The sequence below is a fragment of the Haliotis rubra genome, unplaced genomic scaffold (genome assembly GCF_003918875.1).
Source record: "Haliotis rubra isolate DU_JTF1 unplaced genomic scaffold, ASM391887v1 Scf786, whole genome shotgun sequence".
Classification (NCBI taxonomy): Eukaryota; Metazoa; Mollusca; class Gastropoda; order Lepetellida; family Haliotidae; genus Haliotis; species Haliotis rubra.
This window is the reverse complement of record NW_025767508.1, coordinates 190,530-207,379: the sequence shown is the minus strand read 5'-3', so window position 1 is coordinate 207,379 and position 16,850 is coordinate 190,530. Positions and strand designations below refer to the sequence as shown.

Genomic DNA, 16,850 nt, shown 5'->3' with positions numbered 1-16,850 from the left:
TAGGGAGTATATTCTACACCAACTCCATACTTGATTATTTCGATTGTTTGCAGAATGTTGCCCATCTAGGTCCACTCACAATGACGTATTAACTATCAGACTAAGTACTGTTAATGAGTCAGTTTCACAGCAAATAGTCTCACTACCCTCTGGAATTGAAATGCGAATACAAGCGAGGTAAACCTTATCAACAATACGAGCGAAAACTGTGAACATTCGTGAAATGTACGACACCGATTTCACACTTGGGGGGACACCGAGCTTTATATAATTGTTAAACATAATGTGGCACAGGTTCATGGAATCTTTCGTTTTATTAAACTGGAAAGATGTCCTGTAACAAGAAAATGAAAGGTTAGACACGAGTTGACTGATCAGAAACTGGACAGTCAGCAGCTGGAGAGTGTTTCGTGACTGTCCACAAAACCACAATTAACTTTCACATGACAATATGTTAGAAAACATATCTATACAACAAAACATTGACAACTGCAACTCATATCAACAGCAATTCTGTACCTGACATATTTCTGCATGAAAAGAGACAGCATTGTTGTGATTTCGTCACTTCATGTTTGCCACGACCTACTTCCGGTTCCTCTGGACGAGGGGCAGCCCTTCAACTATGAACATATGGATATGTTTGGGCATAATTTATTATCAACCCATCATAACATTTGAACACAACATGTCCACATCGAAGCCAATATTAGCTAAATATATCTTTTCCTACAAAAATGGGAGAATTGCAAGTTTTAACTATCCACTTTTCCATTCGGTTCTCAACAGGAAGTGTTTGCAAAACAAAACAAAAGTTAGGATTGCGTTACGAAAACGGATTTTTAAAGATTTGTTGAAAGAGTTAAAATCTTGGCCACAGAGGCAACATTTCATCCATATTGCAACCATCACAAGTTTCACATAACTGATTTAAACTTGTCGATGATGAACACTAGAATAACTAAATATCACAAATTTGGACACAAAACTAATATTTTATCATTAAATGGTCACAGCTATTACTTCACAACACATACACTTATCAGAAGTACACAAAGTCCGTGGTCTATACTACCAGTTGTCCGACTTCCATATATGTGGAAGCCGCGGTGGCTAAGATCTAACTAGCTCGAGGGTTAGGCGGATGACTTTGTGTACTGGCGATTATAGGTGCCTGACTCTGAGGGTTAGAATCCCGGGACTCAACCCAACAAAAGTACTTGAATCTGTACTTTATTGAGAAAGTGTAATCCCAAATATAATATGTTTTACACAAACAAACACAGACCAAGTTTTGTTGCACAATGTGTGGTATAGTATGACTTATACGGTTGATTAATCTTGTCTTTCAACATGAACACATGACTACATGTTTACTTATTTTAATCACTGGACCTCTAAAATAACGACCGAGGTTCTCAATGAGTGACTTCTTTCTGATCCAGTGTTGACAGTATCCAGAGCTGTTTAAGATGTCAGCGACTAGTCGGCCTGATCCATACTCAAGTATTAACATTTATGTCTGGGATTATTTTTAGAGACAGTGCTCAATGTTTTCAGCTATAAGACCGTACACAAGTATATTTCCCCGATAGGACTTTGGATCGCATATATCGAAGAATTCGTAGCTGTAGACAATTAAATAGCAATTCCCACAATTCGTCATCGATCAGGTTTTGTAAATGATATTATGGGTCTTTCAATGGCATTAAGAAGTGATGCACATAAGGGGGGTGAATATATTACATAGTCGAAGTCCTTGCCAGTACCTGTACATATATCCGAACCGGGGCGGTGGGGTAGCCTAGTGGTTAAAGCGTTCGCTCGCCGAGCCGATTCCCCACATGTGCATAATGTGTTAGGCCCATTTCTGGTGTCCCCCGCCGTGATATTGCTGGAATATTGCTAAAAGCGGCGTAAAACCCAATTCACTCACTCACATATCTGAACCAGTCAAAGTAAACTTAGTCTCAATATTATTCGTTACACTGCTATAGTGTATAGCAGATCCTGAATAATACTGGGCCTAAATTTACTTAGACTGATTACCGAACGTATATCAGAACGCAATTAGTAGATCACGGGACTGTCTGGTCCAGATTCGATTATTTACAGACCGCCCCCATATAGCTGTACTATTGCTCAGTGCGGCGTTAAACTAAACTCAATCAATCAAACCGAACGCAAATACGTATACTGCAAATAATTGGACGGGCTTACACTTGACCAGTGGCAACTCATGGGAACATACACACACTGTAAACACAAATCAAACATTATTAAAACATTTACGATATAACTGTTGGTAAAACATATGCAAAGAGCATTTCTAATACAAGAGATAACAGTTAATCATAATTCGATCGGCATTCCGTATCCAGAAACTACCCAATCCAACTTTTCCAAAATCCATCACTTGTAAACATCGGATTCGGTCTGATTCCGGATTGAAAACATGACAATATTAAGGTTCGCGGCGAACCAACGTCTGTATATCTAACGAACTGGATCTACAAACTAAACATAAAAACTGTAAGTGTTATAGATTCTTTTCTGTTGAAGTAAGTACTTTGAGTACTTTTGCTGAAGGAAATGGTTGACACTGACAGAAGTTTTTTTCGGCTCAGACGCAGATTCATTGACCACAACGAATTGGCAAATGTTTGTGATGCATTGTGTACCATGACGTTGCAATATTTTAAGGATGATGTGTTTACAATTTGTAAGCTTCTATTGATTTGCTACATTAAACAGAATGTAATACAAGCATATTTGTGTGATAATGCCTTCTAATGTTTTATTGAGTTGTTCAGAACAATTTACTGGCTTATATTAATCAAATGTTTTCACTCTTATCTTTTATTAATTATTAACAATTCACTGGCAACCTTAACTAGTGAAGGGAGATGTAAATTGATGCGCTGTCAGAAGTCTACATACATATTACATGTACATTTGGTTGTGACTTAAATGCTGCTGTATATTTCAAGCTGTCACAATGAAGTATTTGGTAAGTGTGTACCCAGTAACTTGGTGTGTCGGCTGACTGTGACTGGTTCTGTATTAATTGTTTTATTTGTTCTCATTAAGTGTCTTGCCTTTCTGATTTTGTATTTCTTGTATGGTGGTTTGTTTTCTTACTGCTTTCATACAGACAGTCTTGTGTGTTGAGGGGGAATAACTGATTAACAAATCCAATGGCTCCTAACTTGTGGATAGGATTTAGTTAATTCTTTTTGGTTGTTGTTTTGAATAGTGTTCTTTATCACCAGCATTAGCGTAAACATTTAAATTTTTTTATAGATTGAGCATGGATTGGTAAACAAGCCGTAATGGCTTTTATAAGTTAATATCAAATATATTAAAATTCAATCGTTTTGATGATTGTAATGCATTTTTGAACTGGCCTATAGTTTCAATATCAGACATATTCTCAGGCAAATCATCAGCATTATGTCTGTTTGCTTAGTTACCATACTTACCGCGATAAGAAAATGACAAAAATTTGGCAAAATGTCTGCTTTGGAAAACCATAAACGTTAAAATAGATTTGTTGTAGAAAATTATGCATTAGAGAAGTACAAGTTTGGTTCAAAAGTTGATGAAACTCAAAGGTTTATGAAAAGAGTTAATTGGCAATTACACACCCCTTCTACAGTTTTGTACAGTTTTTTAAAATTAAAATATTTGTAATATATATATACTGTAATGATGTATAATTTATAGCTTTGTGTGGGACAATTGTAGTGATTGCTTATTTATTGGTCCGTCAGTTTTCTGCATGGTCAGGGGACACTTGATTATTGGAGCAGGGTGCTTAATTATAATCATGTTAATATGGTAATTCAGTATTTGTTTAACAGGGTAGTCTTCAAAATAGAATTTGCTAATGATGAATAATATGAAAGGTTGAGTATGATTCTTCACCTGATGAAGGAGTAAGGATATGCTCCGAAATGTTGTGTTCCTCATAATAGAGCAATTCATATACATGAATTTTCATGTGTATCACTTCCAAAGAATTTAAGAATAATGTGATTTGTGTATGAAATAGTATTTGTATGTTTGTCAACTTTATTTTCTGATAGGAAATGCATTGAGAACTCACCATACTTGAGAACTGATTGAAGATAAAATGTACAGTTCCATTTGTTTATGTCTGACTTTGTAAAAATAATAATTTAGAGTCAAGGTTTACCTTAAGTAATAAGATATATTAAAGTACACACACATACTCACTCATGCATTTTGTGTTTAGAATTATGAAAAAGATGATTTATCTAACAGTTCATTAAGATTGCTGTTCATGGAACAGTTATGGTCTGCCTGACTAATGTGAATAATTAACTACATACATGATATATAGCTTCAACACTCGCTATGAAATTTACTCTTGGTTGTTCCTGTGAATACACATGATGCATTGATGAATAGAATTTATGCATTCTGTACATGATATGCCTTTTGGTTGATAAACCAGGCTTTTTGATGCATATGGTTTAAACATATTTTATTCATGAAAGAATCTGGTTTGGTAAACAAGCAAAGCTTTGCTTTTGTGAATACCTCACCAGTACAAATATATCACAAATAGAACACACAAGAACTAGACACAAAATGCATATGGTGCATATCATCACATTGGTGTGTTTGTCATGTTACAAAGTATCTGTTATAACCACGCCCTTATTATGGAGTAGTGATAGCAGTATTACACTAAAATTGTTGATGGATTTAAGTGGATGAAAGAATTAACTCTTAAAATCAGTGCTATAAGGCAACTTTTATGATGACCTAGTTCAGCACACACAGTTCAGTGAAGAACAAATGACAGACACTGCATTTGTTAGTTACATCATATACAACTGCTTAATGCACCTAACAATCATGAGGATTTGTCTCACAAAACATTTGAAAACCAGGAAAATAAAATCTGTTCTAATTGCACCCTTGGTTAGCACTTGATCCCTTTCCATGATTAATTTGAATTCTAGTCAGGTCCGCTGTTAAGCAAGGACAATGATTGTGGCATGCCATGCATGCCTCACCTTGTTTACGTGAGTTTAAAATACCTGATTGTAAAGCTGGTTGCTGAACATGCTAGATGGGCTGTCATAGGTTGTTTTATATCAACATTGGAAGTGAGTATTTGAGTGGCAGCAAACACATTGAAAGAATATGTGCAATCAACTAAAGTGTTTAAAAGTTAGCAGGCCTTTGCTGTAAACATCAAGTTAGGAGTTGAAGACTTGGAGGGTCTTTAGGTCATTTTATGGCTGAAATAAAGCTGATGTGGCATTAACAAAGGTTAAATTTTAACTCACTTATTCGATACAAATACTTAAAGAAAATCTGAATGAGAGTGAAGGACCCCATAAGTGAGTGAGTGTGTTGGGTTTGTGCCTCTGTAAGGAGTGTTCCTGTAGTATCATGTCACTGGACACCAGAAGAGTGGTCTACAGAAATATGCAAATCAGTCTGGGAAATGAAGGTGGATCTATGATGGATCCAGGAACTGTTTTGGTTTGGAACCAGTGTGTGAAATAGCCACTGGCCCGCTAGCCCGTGGCTAGTAAAAATCCAGTCGTGCCAGTAAATCTCCACAGAATCTGTCCCGACTGGCTAATGAATTTTCATGGGGTCATTTTGTAAATATACACTCTCCGACTTAAGTTATAATACACTTTTAAATCATGCAAGATTATGACCTGATAAAAATGTTCATCATATTGGCAGCTTAATGATTGAACCCTTGTCATGCCGACAATATCTTATTCTCAGGTTTTTGTAATCTTTTACTTATTTTCTAATTCATATTTCGGACTTGTGAATTATTTTGTGGGCTAGTAACTTTCAGCCACAGCTATCCTGACTGGCTCACAAAATTTGGAAATTATTTTCCCTCTGTTTGGAACTTTATCTGCTGTTTCTTCCTGTGCATGCTGTAGTCTTTGTGGTTTAGTCTGCTTGTCTGCTTGAGTCGTTGCATGCTATTGAATCAATGGAGTGGATTATGGCCATGTTGAATGTATTTCTATATGCATGCAAGTATGATTGATTCATATATCCATTATATGAAGCAGTTAATAAATCCAGCCTATGTGGCTCAACGTGTGTATTGTCACGTAGACGAAGTTGCAACATCTGCTGTTAGTTACATCAGATGCCTTACATGGCTAACAGAGGATATTCTTAATGACAAGCAGTGATGCCTGGTTGCCCATGAACAATGCTGAAGAAGTATTTATAGAATTTCACCTTGTTCATCAGATGACAGATATTATCATATGAGTGTATGCAACAATATTCAACAATCATCATGTAGGGACAGTTGGTTACAATTATTCATGAACCCTTGTTGATGCCTGCTTGAAACCAACATCCATTTTGGGTGATAAATGTTCTAGAAAGATAGAAAAAACATGCAAAAAGAAGAAGAATTCTTTGTATTCTGGGATTTATCTACACCTGACCAGAGAACTGCTCACAGGACCACGTCACCTGTGAAGACCCACATTAGACTTGGTATATATATATATTGATATTATAGAAACTGTTTTTCCAGGTGAAAGTATTGATTTGTGTCATGTGAGGTCAGTAATGTGGACTACAAATAGACTGTGGTTCTACAATTTCATTCAAAATTATGGCACCTTATTACAACTTATGTTTTGTGAATTGCTTGCAACATACCGGTATGCATGATGTGAAAGTCAGCATGGGCAGTCGCTTTGAGTGAGAGAGAAAAATCATTTCTGTGTTCCCGACATTTCTTTAAATGGAAAGGAAACATTTTTTTACAAACAATTTAGTGAAAATTTTTGCTTGTACAATACAATTAGCATGATAAGAGCGGAGCTTTTTGTTTCCATTTTTGAGCATGTATACTGGAATACAGAAAAAATATTACAATTACATCAGTTAACTTGGAACTTGAAACCATGATAAGCTGATCAAAATGTTTAAAAGTTCAACTCACTACAGATAGAATTTGTATAATTTAAATAAAATAGACATAAATGCATTGATGCAGGCAAAATGCTTGTGTTTGTATGTCATATTACATGGGTGTTATTTACCAGAATGCGTTTCGTGGAACGTTTGGGTTCTGTTTTCTGATGTTTAGGTCAGGCTGTAATGTGATCAAGTCAGATGTGTCGAAGCCTGGACAAGTCAGACGACTGAATTCTAATGACTTGGTGTATAGCTTAGAACCAGATAAATCATGTTTTGACAGTTGCTGCACGCCACTGAATAATGATATTTCCCTGTCAGCATACAGTGGACAGATATTTACCGTCATACAGATGATCCAGTCAAACCCTTCTGATCACTATGTACCACAAAGTGAAATTGTCGGGAAGATCATAGGTCTGAGTTACAGAATCATTGGATCATAATAGTGGCTATTGTTTCTTATCAGGCGTCCCTAGCATCAATAACTGCAGGTTGCAGGATTTCCTGACTGACAATGCTAAGGGTTTCATGGTATATCTCTCAACTAAAGTGACCTTTGTGTTGTTACTTGACTCACTGTGTCACTCCTTCAGTGTCATGTGATGTATGGGTAAGTATTGTCAGCATTCATAATTGGGTCATAGTACAACACTGAGACAAAGTATAATAACTGGCCAGAAAAACATAACACCGGTGTTTGAATAACCAACAGATTTAGAAACTGCAGTCCCTGATTGAACACTGCGTTGTTTCACTGAACGTTACACTCAGAGTCAGAGTAACACACTGGGGAAGAGTAACACATGGGGTTAGAGTAATACATGGGGTTAGAGTAACACACTGGGGCAGAGTTACACACTGGGGCGGTCAGAGTAACACACTGGGTCAGAGATACACACTGGGTTAGAGTTACACATTGGGGCAGAGTAACACATTGGGGCAGAGTACTGACTGACTGAGTTTGGTTTTACACCGCTTTTAGCAATATTCCAGCAACATCACGGGCGGGGACACCAGAAATGGGCTTCACACATTGTACCCATGTGGGGATTAACCATTAGGCTACCCCACGCCCTGGGGCAGAGTACCACATTGGGGCAGAGTACCACATAGGTCAGTAACACACTGGGTCAGAGTATTACACATTGGGTTAGAGTAACACTCAGGGGTGGAAATAACTTTAAAATTGCTAGTGTACTCGGGTACAGTTGCACATGTAATATCACTTGTCCCGATAATTTTTCCACTATACCGACCTCTTTTCTTGTTTTTGTTTTTAAATAAACAACATAATTAACATTGGAAAGTCAACTGGACACCGGTATAGTGTGATATACAAATTTGCTTGCCCGACAGAAAAAACCACTGGACTGGGGCGTCGGTCAATGGGTTATTTCCACCCCTGAACACTGGGTCAGTAACACATTGGGTTAGAGTAACACACTGGGTTAGAGTAAAAACACAAGGGGTGGAGCAGAGTAAGACATGGAGTAACAGAATAACACACTGGGTAGAGTAACACTTGAGTAGTAATACATGGGGTTAGAGTAACACACTGGAGTAGAGAGTAACACACAGAGTAAAACATTGGGTCAGAGTAGAGTAACACATTGGGTAGTAACACATGGGGTTAGTAACACTGGATCAGAGTAACACACTGGGTTAGGAGTAAGTAACACTGGGTCAGAGTAACACATTGGGTTAGAGTAACACACTGGAGTCAGAGTAACACACTGGGGCAGAGTAACATTGGGTTAGAAGTAAGTACATTGGGATAGAGTAACACATTGGGTCAGAGTAACACTAGGTCAGAGTAACACATTGGGCTAGAGTAACACATGGGGTCAGAGTAACACATTGGGTCAGAGTAACACATTGGGTCAGAGTAACACTGGGTCTGAGTAACACATTGGGTTAGAGTAACACATGGGGTTAGAGTAACACACTGGGTCAGAGAAGCACATGGAGTCAGAGTAACATTGGGTCAGAGTAACACATGGGGTTAGAGTAACACATTGGGTCAGAGTAACACATTGGGCAGAGTAACACATTGGGTCAGAGTAACACATTGGGTCAGAGTAACACACTGGGTCAGACATGTAACACATTGGGTTAGAGTAGTAACACACTGGGTCAGAGTAACACATTGGGTTAGAGTAACACATTGGGTCAGAGTAACACACTGGGTCAGAGTAACACATGGGATAGAGTAACACATGGGTCAGAGTAACACATTGGGTCAGAGTAACACTGGGTCAGAGTAACACATTGGGATAGAGTAACACTGGGTCAGAGTAACACATTGGGATAGAGTAACACTGGGTCAGTAACACATTGGGATAGAGTAACACTGGGTCAGAGTAACACATTGGGTTAGAGTAACACTGGGTCAGAGTAACACATTGGGATAGAGTAACACTGGGTCAGAGTAACACATTGGGATCAGAGTAACACTGGGTCAGTAACACATTGGGTTAGAGTAACACTGGGTCAGAGTAACACATTGGGTCAGAGTAACACATTGGGTCAGAGTAACACTGGTCAGAGGAACACATTGGGATAGAGTAACACATTGGGATAGAGTAACACATTGGGTTAGAGAGTAACACTGGGTCAGAGTAACACACATGGGTCAGTAAAAACACTGGGTCAGAGTAACACATAGAGGGGTTAGAGTAACACTGGGGCAGAGAGTAACACTGGGGCAGAGTAGCACATTGGGGCAGAGTAACTGGGTCAAAGTCAAAGATATTTATTGGGTTAGGGCCTCCGGCCCATTACAAATAATGGACAAGTATATATACAGCACATGCTACAGACATTTCACAAAGTAACAGTTCATTGAAATATTGCTTCTGGGTCAGAGTTTTTACATAAAAGCATAGAGTAATTACATTTTCATTTTTGGAGTAACACATGGAAGCAAAGGCAGATGAGTAACACATGGGTAATTATTTGGGATAATTTTTCATTGAGTATAATGTGGGCAGACAAAATTGGGTGCATTTCATCTTCTATAGCGAGTTACATAACACATATGGGTCTCTAGTAACACATTGGGTCCTTATTTAGATAAGTCATAACAAGCCACAATTGACAATAGAGAGTAACACATTGGTCAATAACAGATAGGTATAGTAACACTGGGTAAGCTCTCATGTGATCTGTACAACTGGTGGGTTTGAACCATTGTCTAGACAGTAGCACACTTCAGATAATCATGCTAACAGATTGTTCTAACAATTGCTTAAGAAATAGATTGATATGGATTGAGTAACAACTGTTTGAGAGTAGCACACAAATCCAAAAGCCATGAGAGGTAAAATAAAAGAGTTCTAATATAGAGAGTAACACATGTTGTCTTACCTATCATCTAAATGTACAAGCATGTTTATAAGGCTACACTGGGTTTCTTTGTTCGTGGCATTCCAATGATCTTTACTTGAATATTTTAAACATCTGGGTTAGTGAATTAATATATATCAGATATCTACCACATTCTCCATCAACCATACAAGTTGGTGGGGTTAGTAGCACATGGGTCATTTAACACCTTTTACATGCTAAACTCCTAGACATTCATGGCGTTGAAAGAGTAACACACCATAGTAACACATTCGGTTGGATTAACATGGGTCATCAGTAACACAATGGGTTAGAGTAGAGTAACACATTGGGTGGGTCATAACATTAGTAACACTGGGTCAGGTAAACACATTGGGTTAGAGTAACACTGGGTCAGAGTAACACATGGGGTTAGAGTAACACATTGGGTCAGAGTAACACATTGGGTTAGAGTAACACATTGGGTCAGAGTAACACACATTGGGTTAGAGTAACACTGGGTCAGAGTAACACATTGGGTTAGAGTAACATACAACACATGGGTCAGAGTAACACAAGTAACACTGGGATAGAGTAACACTGGGTCAGAGTAACACATTGGGATAGAGTAACACTGGGTAAGAGTAACACATTGGGTCAGAGTAACACATTGGGATAGAGTAACACTGGGTCAGAGTAACACATTGGGATAGAGTAACACTGGGTCAGAGTAACACATTGGGTCAGAGTAACACTGGGTTAGAGTAACACATTGGGTCAGAGTAACACATTGGGATAGAGTAACACTGGGCCAGAGTAACACATTGGGTCAGAGTAACACTGGTCAGAGTAACACATTGGGATAGAGTAACACTAGGTCAGAGTAACACATTGGGTCAGAGTAACACATTGGGATAGAGTAACACTGGGCCAGAGTAACACATTGGGATAGAGTAACACTAGGTCAGAGTAACACACTTGGTCAGAGTAACACTAGGTCAGAGTAACACATTGGGATAGAGTAACACATTGGGATAGAGTAAGACTGGGTCAGTAACATATTGGGTTAGAGTAATACATTGAGTCAGAGTAACACACTGGGCCAGAGTTACACACTGGGTTAGAGTACACATTGGGATAGAGTAACACTGGGTCAGAGTTACACACTGGGTTAAAGTAACACATTGGGTCAGAGTAACACTGGGACAGTAACACACCGGGTCAGAGTACCAGACTGAGTCCTAGTAAGACAGGGGGTCACAATACAACACAAAGTCAGAGAACATAAGTGGGTCAGAGTAGAACACATTGGAACATAGTACAACCATGGTTGTAAAAAGCAGGATCAGGGTATGACTTTTGGTTATATTGCAGCATTTGTTCAGAGTAAAACATTATGTTATAGTACAACACTTTCTCAAACCAAACAAATGGATTATAGTTCCACACTTTATCAAAATACTGATCTGGGTCATAGTACACCACTGGGCCATATTAAAACACCAAGTCATAGAACCACATTGGAATATTGTACAACACAGGCTCATAGTACAACATTGTGGGTCAGTATGAGTACAACACTAGCCATATTACACTATTGTAATATTGGGTTAACCCGGTTTTGTCACCAGGTTACGTCATAGTGTTAAACATATTATCAAGTTTTACTGGTTCCAATAAAAGTAAGATAAAACCATTTTCCTTCATAGATAAGGCTGTAGTGTAGTGAGTGATAATATGATTAATCAATAAAAATCAGTTTTTACGTTCAACTAGCTGGAGGAAACTCTCAAGTGTTCTGTGTGAAATATGTGTGTATATTGACACAAGCCATCAGTCATCAGTCAGGTGTACAGGACGTTATATTGACATCCTGGTTGTGTGTTGAGAGTTACATGTCTTCCTGGTGGGAGTGCCTGCGTATGTGCATGCCGACGCATGGTTTGTGGTATTGATGTCTGTCACATCTGGGCTAATCTGCTTTCATTGTAGAATTCATATTTATCAAAAGAAATTAGGAGAGAGGTTTTTTCCCCCATGTAAGTATTTCTTCAGTTTCAGTTGTGTGGGTTTGATTATGGTGAGGTGAGGTGAAATTGGGTTTTAACGTCGTGCTTGAGAATATTTCGCTCTTATGACGACATGCAAGCGTGTGTATGTGTATGTGCGGCTGCTTGTACTAGCCCAGACTTAAGCTGGTTTTATAGTGCTAGCCCACTGAGATACCATGCCGTTGTGAAGCATGAATACCCTACTCAGACACATTATACTGACTCCGAGCCGACCAGCCCTTGTTGTACCCATTAATGCCGAGCGCCAGGCAGGGACCAACAAGTACCATATTTTAACGTCTTTTGGTATGACGTGGTCAGGGATCGAACCGCACATACACATACACACACATGCACGTCGTCATATGAGCGAAATATTCTCAAGCACGACGTTAAAACCAGTTTCACCTCGCCTCACCTCACCTCACCTCACCTCTAGTTCTGGTGAGCCACATTTATGTAACAGGGTTTTCAGGCCTAATACCCATGCTACATAAACAGTATCATATATATCTATAATGATAAATAGTAAACACAACATCTATAATGGTCATATTATGTTGATACTATCCGTTTTGTTTGTATGATACTTGGCTGTATTAATGTATATTTTTTCTGTTGTGAATGTATTTATAAGCATCTGGGTAACAGCTTGATTGGGTTTTCAGTGTCACTTGTTGATGGCTGTTGTAAATGCCATATTTCCTCTAATAACGGCCAGGTCTCTGTTAGGTGCTGGCCTCCAAATACATGATGGTTATTAAGCAGCATAGAAAGCAGTAAGCATCGAGTCTTACATAAGACGCCAGAATAATTGGACCCTGCTTGTATGATATTGATTTTGTAGTCCCTTGGTTTTGTAGTCCCCCACAAAGTGGGATATTCATGCTTGACTGGGGTATGGTATCTCAGTGAGCTAGCACTATAAAACCAACTTCAGTCTGGGCTAGTACAAGCAGCCACACATACACACTCATGCACGTCGTCATATAAGCGAAATATTCCTAAGTGCAATATAAACCCCATTTCACCTCACCTCTCCTCACCTCCATGTTTAAAAGTTTTTTCAAAGAATAATTGCTGGTGTGCTTATTACTAAATATTAGATGAAATATGGCTTGAGGAAAGGGCTGTTCATCTCATTCAGTTTCGCACGTTGGTTATTGGTTGCACAGTATTGCACACTATGTTCAAGTTACTGTATGCTGTAATAATCAGCTTACCTATGATGTTATGTCTGTGACACAATACACATGTAGAACATTGTCATGACTGGAGGATGTCATGTTAGGAGAGACACAACTCGTTCGTCAAACTCTCCTGCCACGACTTCTTCTCATTCAATACATAAGGTCCTAATACACTATTTAACAATCTGATCTTTTCTTATATACACATCACTACTGACATTTTCACATTAAGGTTACAATGACCTAAGTATCACTCCACCCAAGGGACGTTTTACACATGTTCAGGTGAGATCGCATTCCTCTGCCTGATGTCATTACTCAAGTACAAGGTTTTGATCAAAAGAAACAAAACAGAATAATATTTGACTCACAAAAAGTCCTTTTCATAGATCATATTTAAGAGGGAATACCCATTACCTAAATAATGCCTAAATTTAGATGTTTACGGAAGGATTCAAGTACTGCCGAACTTTGGAAAAAGTAGATCCATCAGTGTACAATACGGAAATCGGAGTGCAATATGGAATTCACCTAAGCTCGCTGTATTACACGGCTGTTTTTCTATCATGAGATTAAATGGGTATAAATAAAGATGTGATACATGTAGTTTGTTCATAATAGGATTTTTTAGATGCTATGTTAATATTTTGAGTTACACTGCATTTCCATTGTTGTTTTTGTCATCAGCATGCCAGTGTGTTCTATCAATCATCGATGCTTGATATTTTTGTGATATTTTGTTCATGATACCACTTTCTAATGACATTAAATGTTCTGTATTTATCAATATGATTGAGTTGTTTAAAGTAATGTAAAAACTTTATAGCACATCAATTTATAACCAATCATGATTATTATGCCAAGTCTGTAACTAAAGGGAGTTAACTCCTTGTTCCTCTCCATATTCTTCACACTCCCCCTTTTCACCCTGTATACTCAATATTTTGGAGAAGTACAAGAGTATATATTTGAAATTGGATTTGTTTTGTTTTGTTGCTTTTTTACCTGGAGACATGAATTTTTGGTCCAAAAATCTGGAAGCCCCTCTGGCCTAATTTGTGGAATATGCATATGATTAAAACAGTTTATGAAAGTTTCATTCATGTGCACAGGTGCCACAGTGAGTCTTAGCTGATAGTACATTTTATATCAATTGTCATTTGAATTATTTGCAAATTACATTACCAACATGATACAAAACCCAACACATCAAAACTTGGGACATTCCGTTTACCAGTGTATCAGTGAATGCATGGCTGAATGAAGCATCTGACACCATAAGATATTCTCAACTAGTAAATACAAGTGATATACAAGTGCAATATTGTTGACCAGCTTCATAGCATACGTAGGACTAGTGTTGGGAATTGACTGAACTTGAAATCTCACAATTGATAATTGGTTCATTAAAATAATGGTTAGCATCCTTTTTCAGATTTTCCTATTCAGGTTGTTGTTTCAGATAATTATAATGTGGTTCTCTGTTGTTGTTTTGTTTTATTTAGAAACTGCACAAATTTCACATCCAATGTAAAATGATGCAAACTGCAACTTTAAGGTGATGTTTAATGTATCTTGAACATTAGCTTACCTGAATCTTCAAGAAATATTCAGTCATGACTTTTCAGTAAGTGAAGTGAGTTTTCTAAGAATTAAATATGTTTCAGGCTCTGATAACGTCTAAGATATGTTCCATTTTCAAGTGTTTCAAACACTAAAACAGTAATTCCAAAACAGTTTGAGTTCGATTATGAGAAAATGTGAAGAAAATTGCTTGGTCGTTTGGTCACTGCGACCAATTTTCGATTATTTCAATTAATCGGAACACCACTACGTAGGACCTTAAACATTTCATGTGTGAACAGCTATGTGTTCTTGTGCTTCAACATATTACACAGTCCTTGAGACGAAACTTGTTTTGTTCTGTGTCAGTGGGTAACCCTCTCCTAGTTTTATAGCTGGTACGGCAGATTGGGTTTCAGTCCCAGCTAGCTGTGTGTGATGTAGAATGTGTCACGGTGACCTACATGTCATTAGACTTTCCTGGAGAGACAGGATGCTGTTACCTCCAACAGGATCTGACCAGGCTGTTTTACACAGCAATACAATGGGGAATTGCGTAACATGTTTGTGTGTTTATTTCAATGACAGTGCACACCAACATGACTTGGAAGGTAGGCCATGTTTAGTAGGTATTTGTGAGTAGATAATAGAATGAGTTGGTAGTTGTGTGAGGACAGATTAGACCCCAAATACCTGTATTGTAGTTTATGAAACATCACTCACTCACTCACTCACTCACTCACTGTCTCACTGTCTCTCTCTCTCTTTCTCTCTCTCACTCACTCACTCACTCCAGCTGCTACAACTGAAGCAAGCTGAGTGTTCATGAGCCAGATGACATTCCTTGTTAGTCTTTACCCACTCATCATTGTTAGATAAACCAGGCTGAATGGGAATAAATATTCTTTGAATTAATTATATTAATAATGTTTCATAGTTACATTTTAACCACACTTAGACACATTTTCTCTGTTACTGTAAATTATTGTCTGAATTTCCAGATACCTGAATCACTACCAATATAAGACCCATCAAAATGCAGGTTACAATTGGTCTTCAGCATGCCATGCTTGTTGTAAGAAACAGGTAATCAGCATGTCATCATATCCCAGTTGTATAAACTGATGCTCATGATGTTAATCACTGGGTTGTCTGGTCCAGACTTAATTATTTACAGCCCACTGTCATATGGCAGGTATATTGCTTAGTGTTGTGTTAAACAGCAAACAGAAATCTATCAAATTTTTTGAAAATTATGTACATGGATGCACAGAAAACAGGAACTGTCTGTACACAAAATATTATTACAGTATAATGCTCTGCCAAATACTACCATCAATCCCTTCAGTGAATTCATACATATAACTATATAAATATAAGCGTTTATTGTTTTGCCAAGATATCTTTTGACTTATACCGCAGCGTGACCAGTAATCACTGAGACAGAGGTACAGATAAGCTGCGTATCTGCGTAAATTACACAAATATTTATGTGAAAACTCAATTCCTATTATGTCTATTGCGTACAAGTACTCTTGAAGTTTTGTAAATACTCACTAAATGTGATCTTACATGCCTACACGCAAAAATGTCCAATCGTAGCTTGCGTACCGGTGGATAGATAAAATAACTGATGTATATTGAGAGGTTCTATTTTAGGGCATGAACTTGACAACTTGCAGTCTTTCTTATCATTTCTCATATTACAGATCAAATCACAAACACTAACATTTAAACTTTATTATATTTTTTAAATTAATGGAAA

At 37.8% G+C, this 16,850-nt stretch overlaps 2 protein-coding genes across 6 annotated transcripts in view; one reads left to right on the top strand and one right to left on the bottom strand.

The window, feature by feature from the left end:
• The window catches only part of LOC124261036 (GDP-Man:Man(3)GlcNAc(2)-PP-Dol alpha-1,2-mannosyltransferase-like), a 37,194-nt gene that overhangs the window by 11,393 nt on the left and 8,951 nt on the right, over positions 1-16,850 (bottom strand). For 2 of the 5 annotated variants that reach the window (XM_046695357.1, XM_046695360.1), the window contains exon 1: positions 520-806. In XM_046695357.1, the coding sequence (XP_046551313.1) occupies positions 520-551 (32 nt within the window). In that variant the 5' untranslated portion in view covers positions 552-806. Of the gene's footprint in view, positions 1-519; positions 808-13,555; positions 13,639-16,850 lie in introns of those variants that run through there. The other 3 variants (XM_046695359.1, XM_046695358.1, XM_046695356.1) reach the window with 3 other exon arrangements.
• LOC124261035 (copper-transporting ATPase 1-like) overlaps positions 2,424-16,850 on the top strand; it is a 62,417-nt gene continuing 47,990 nt past the window's right edge. Inside the window, 2 exon segments of the mRNA XM_046695355.1 lie at positions 2,424-2,532; positions 2,991-3,010. Of these exon segments, the coding sequence (XP_046551311.1) occupies positions 2,999-3,010 (12 nt within the window). The 5' untranslated portion in view covers positions 2,424-2,532; positions 2,991-2,998.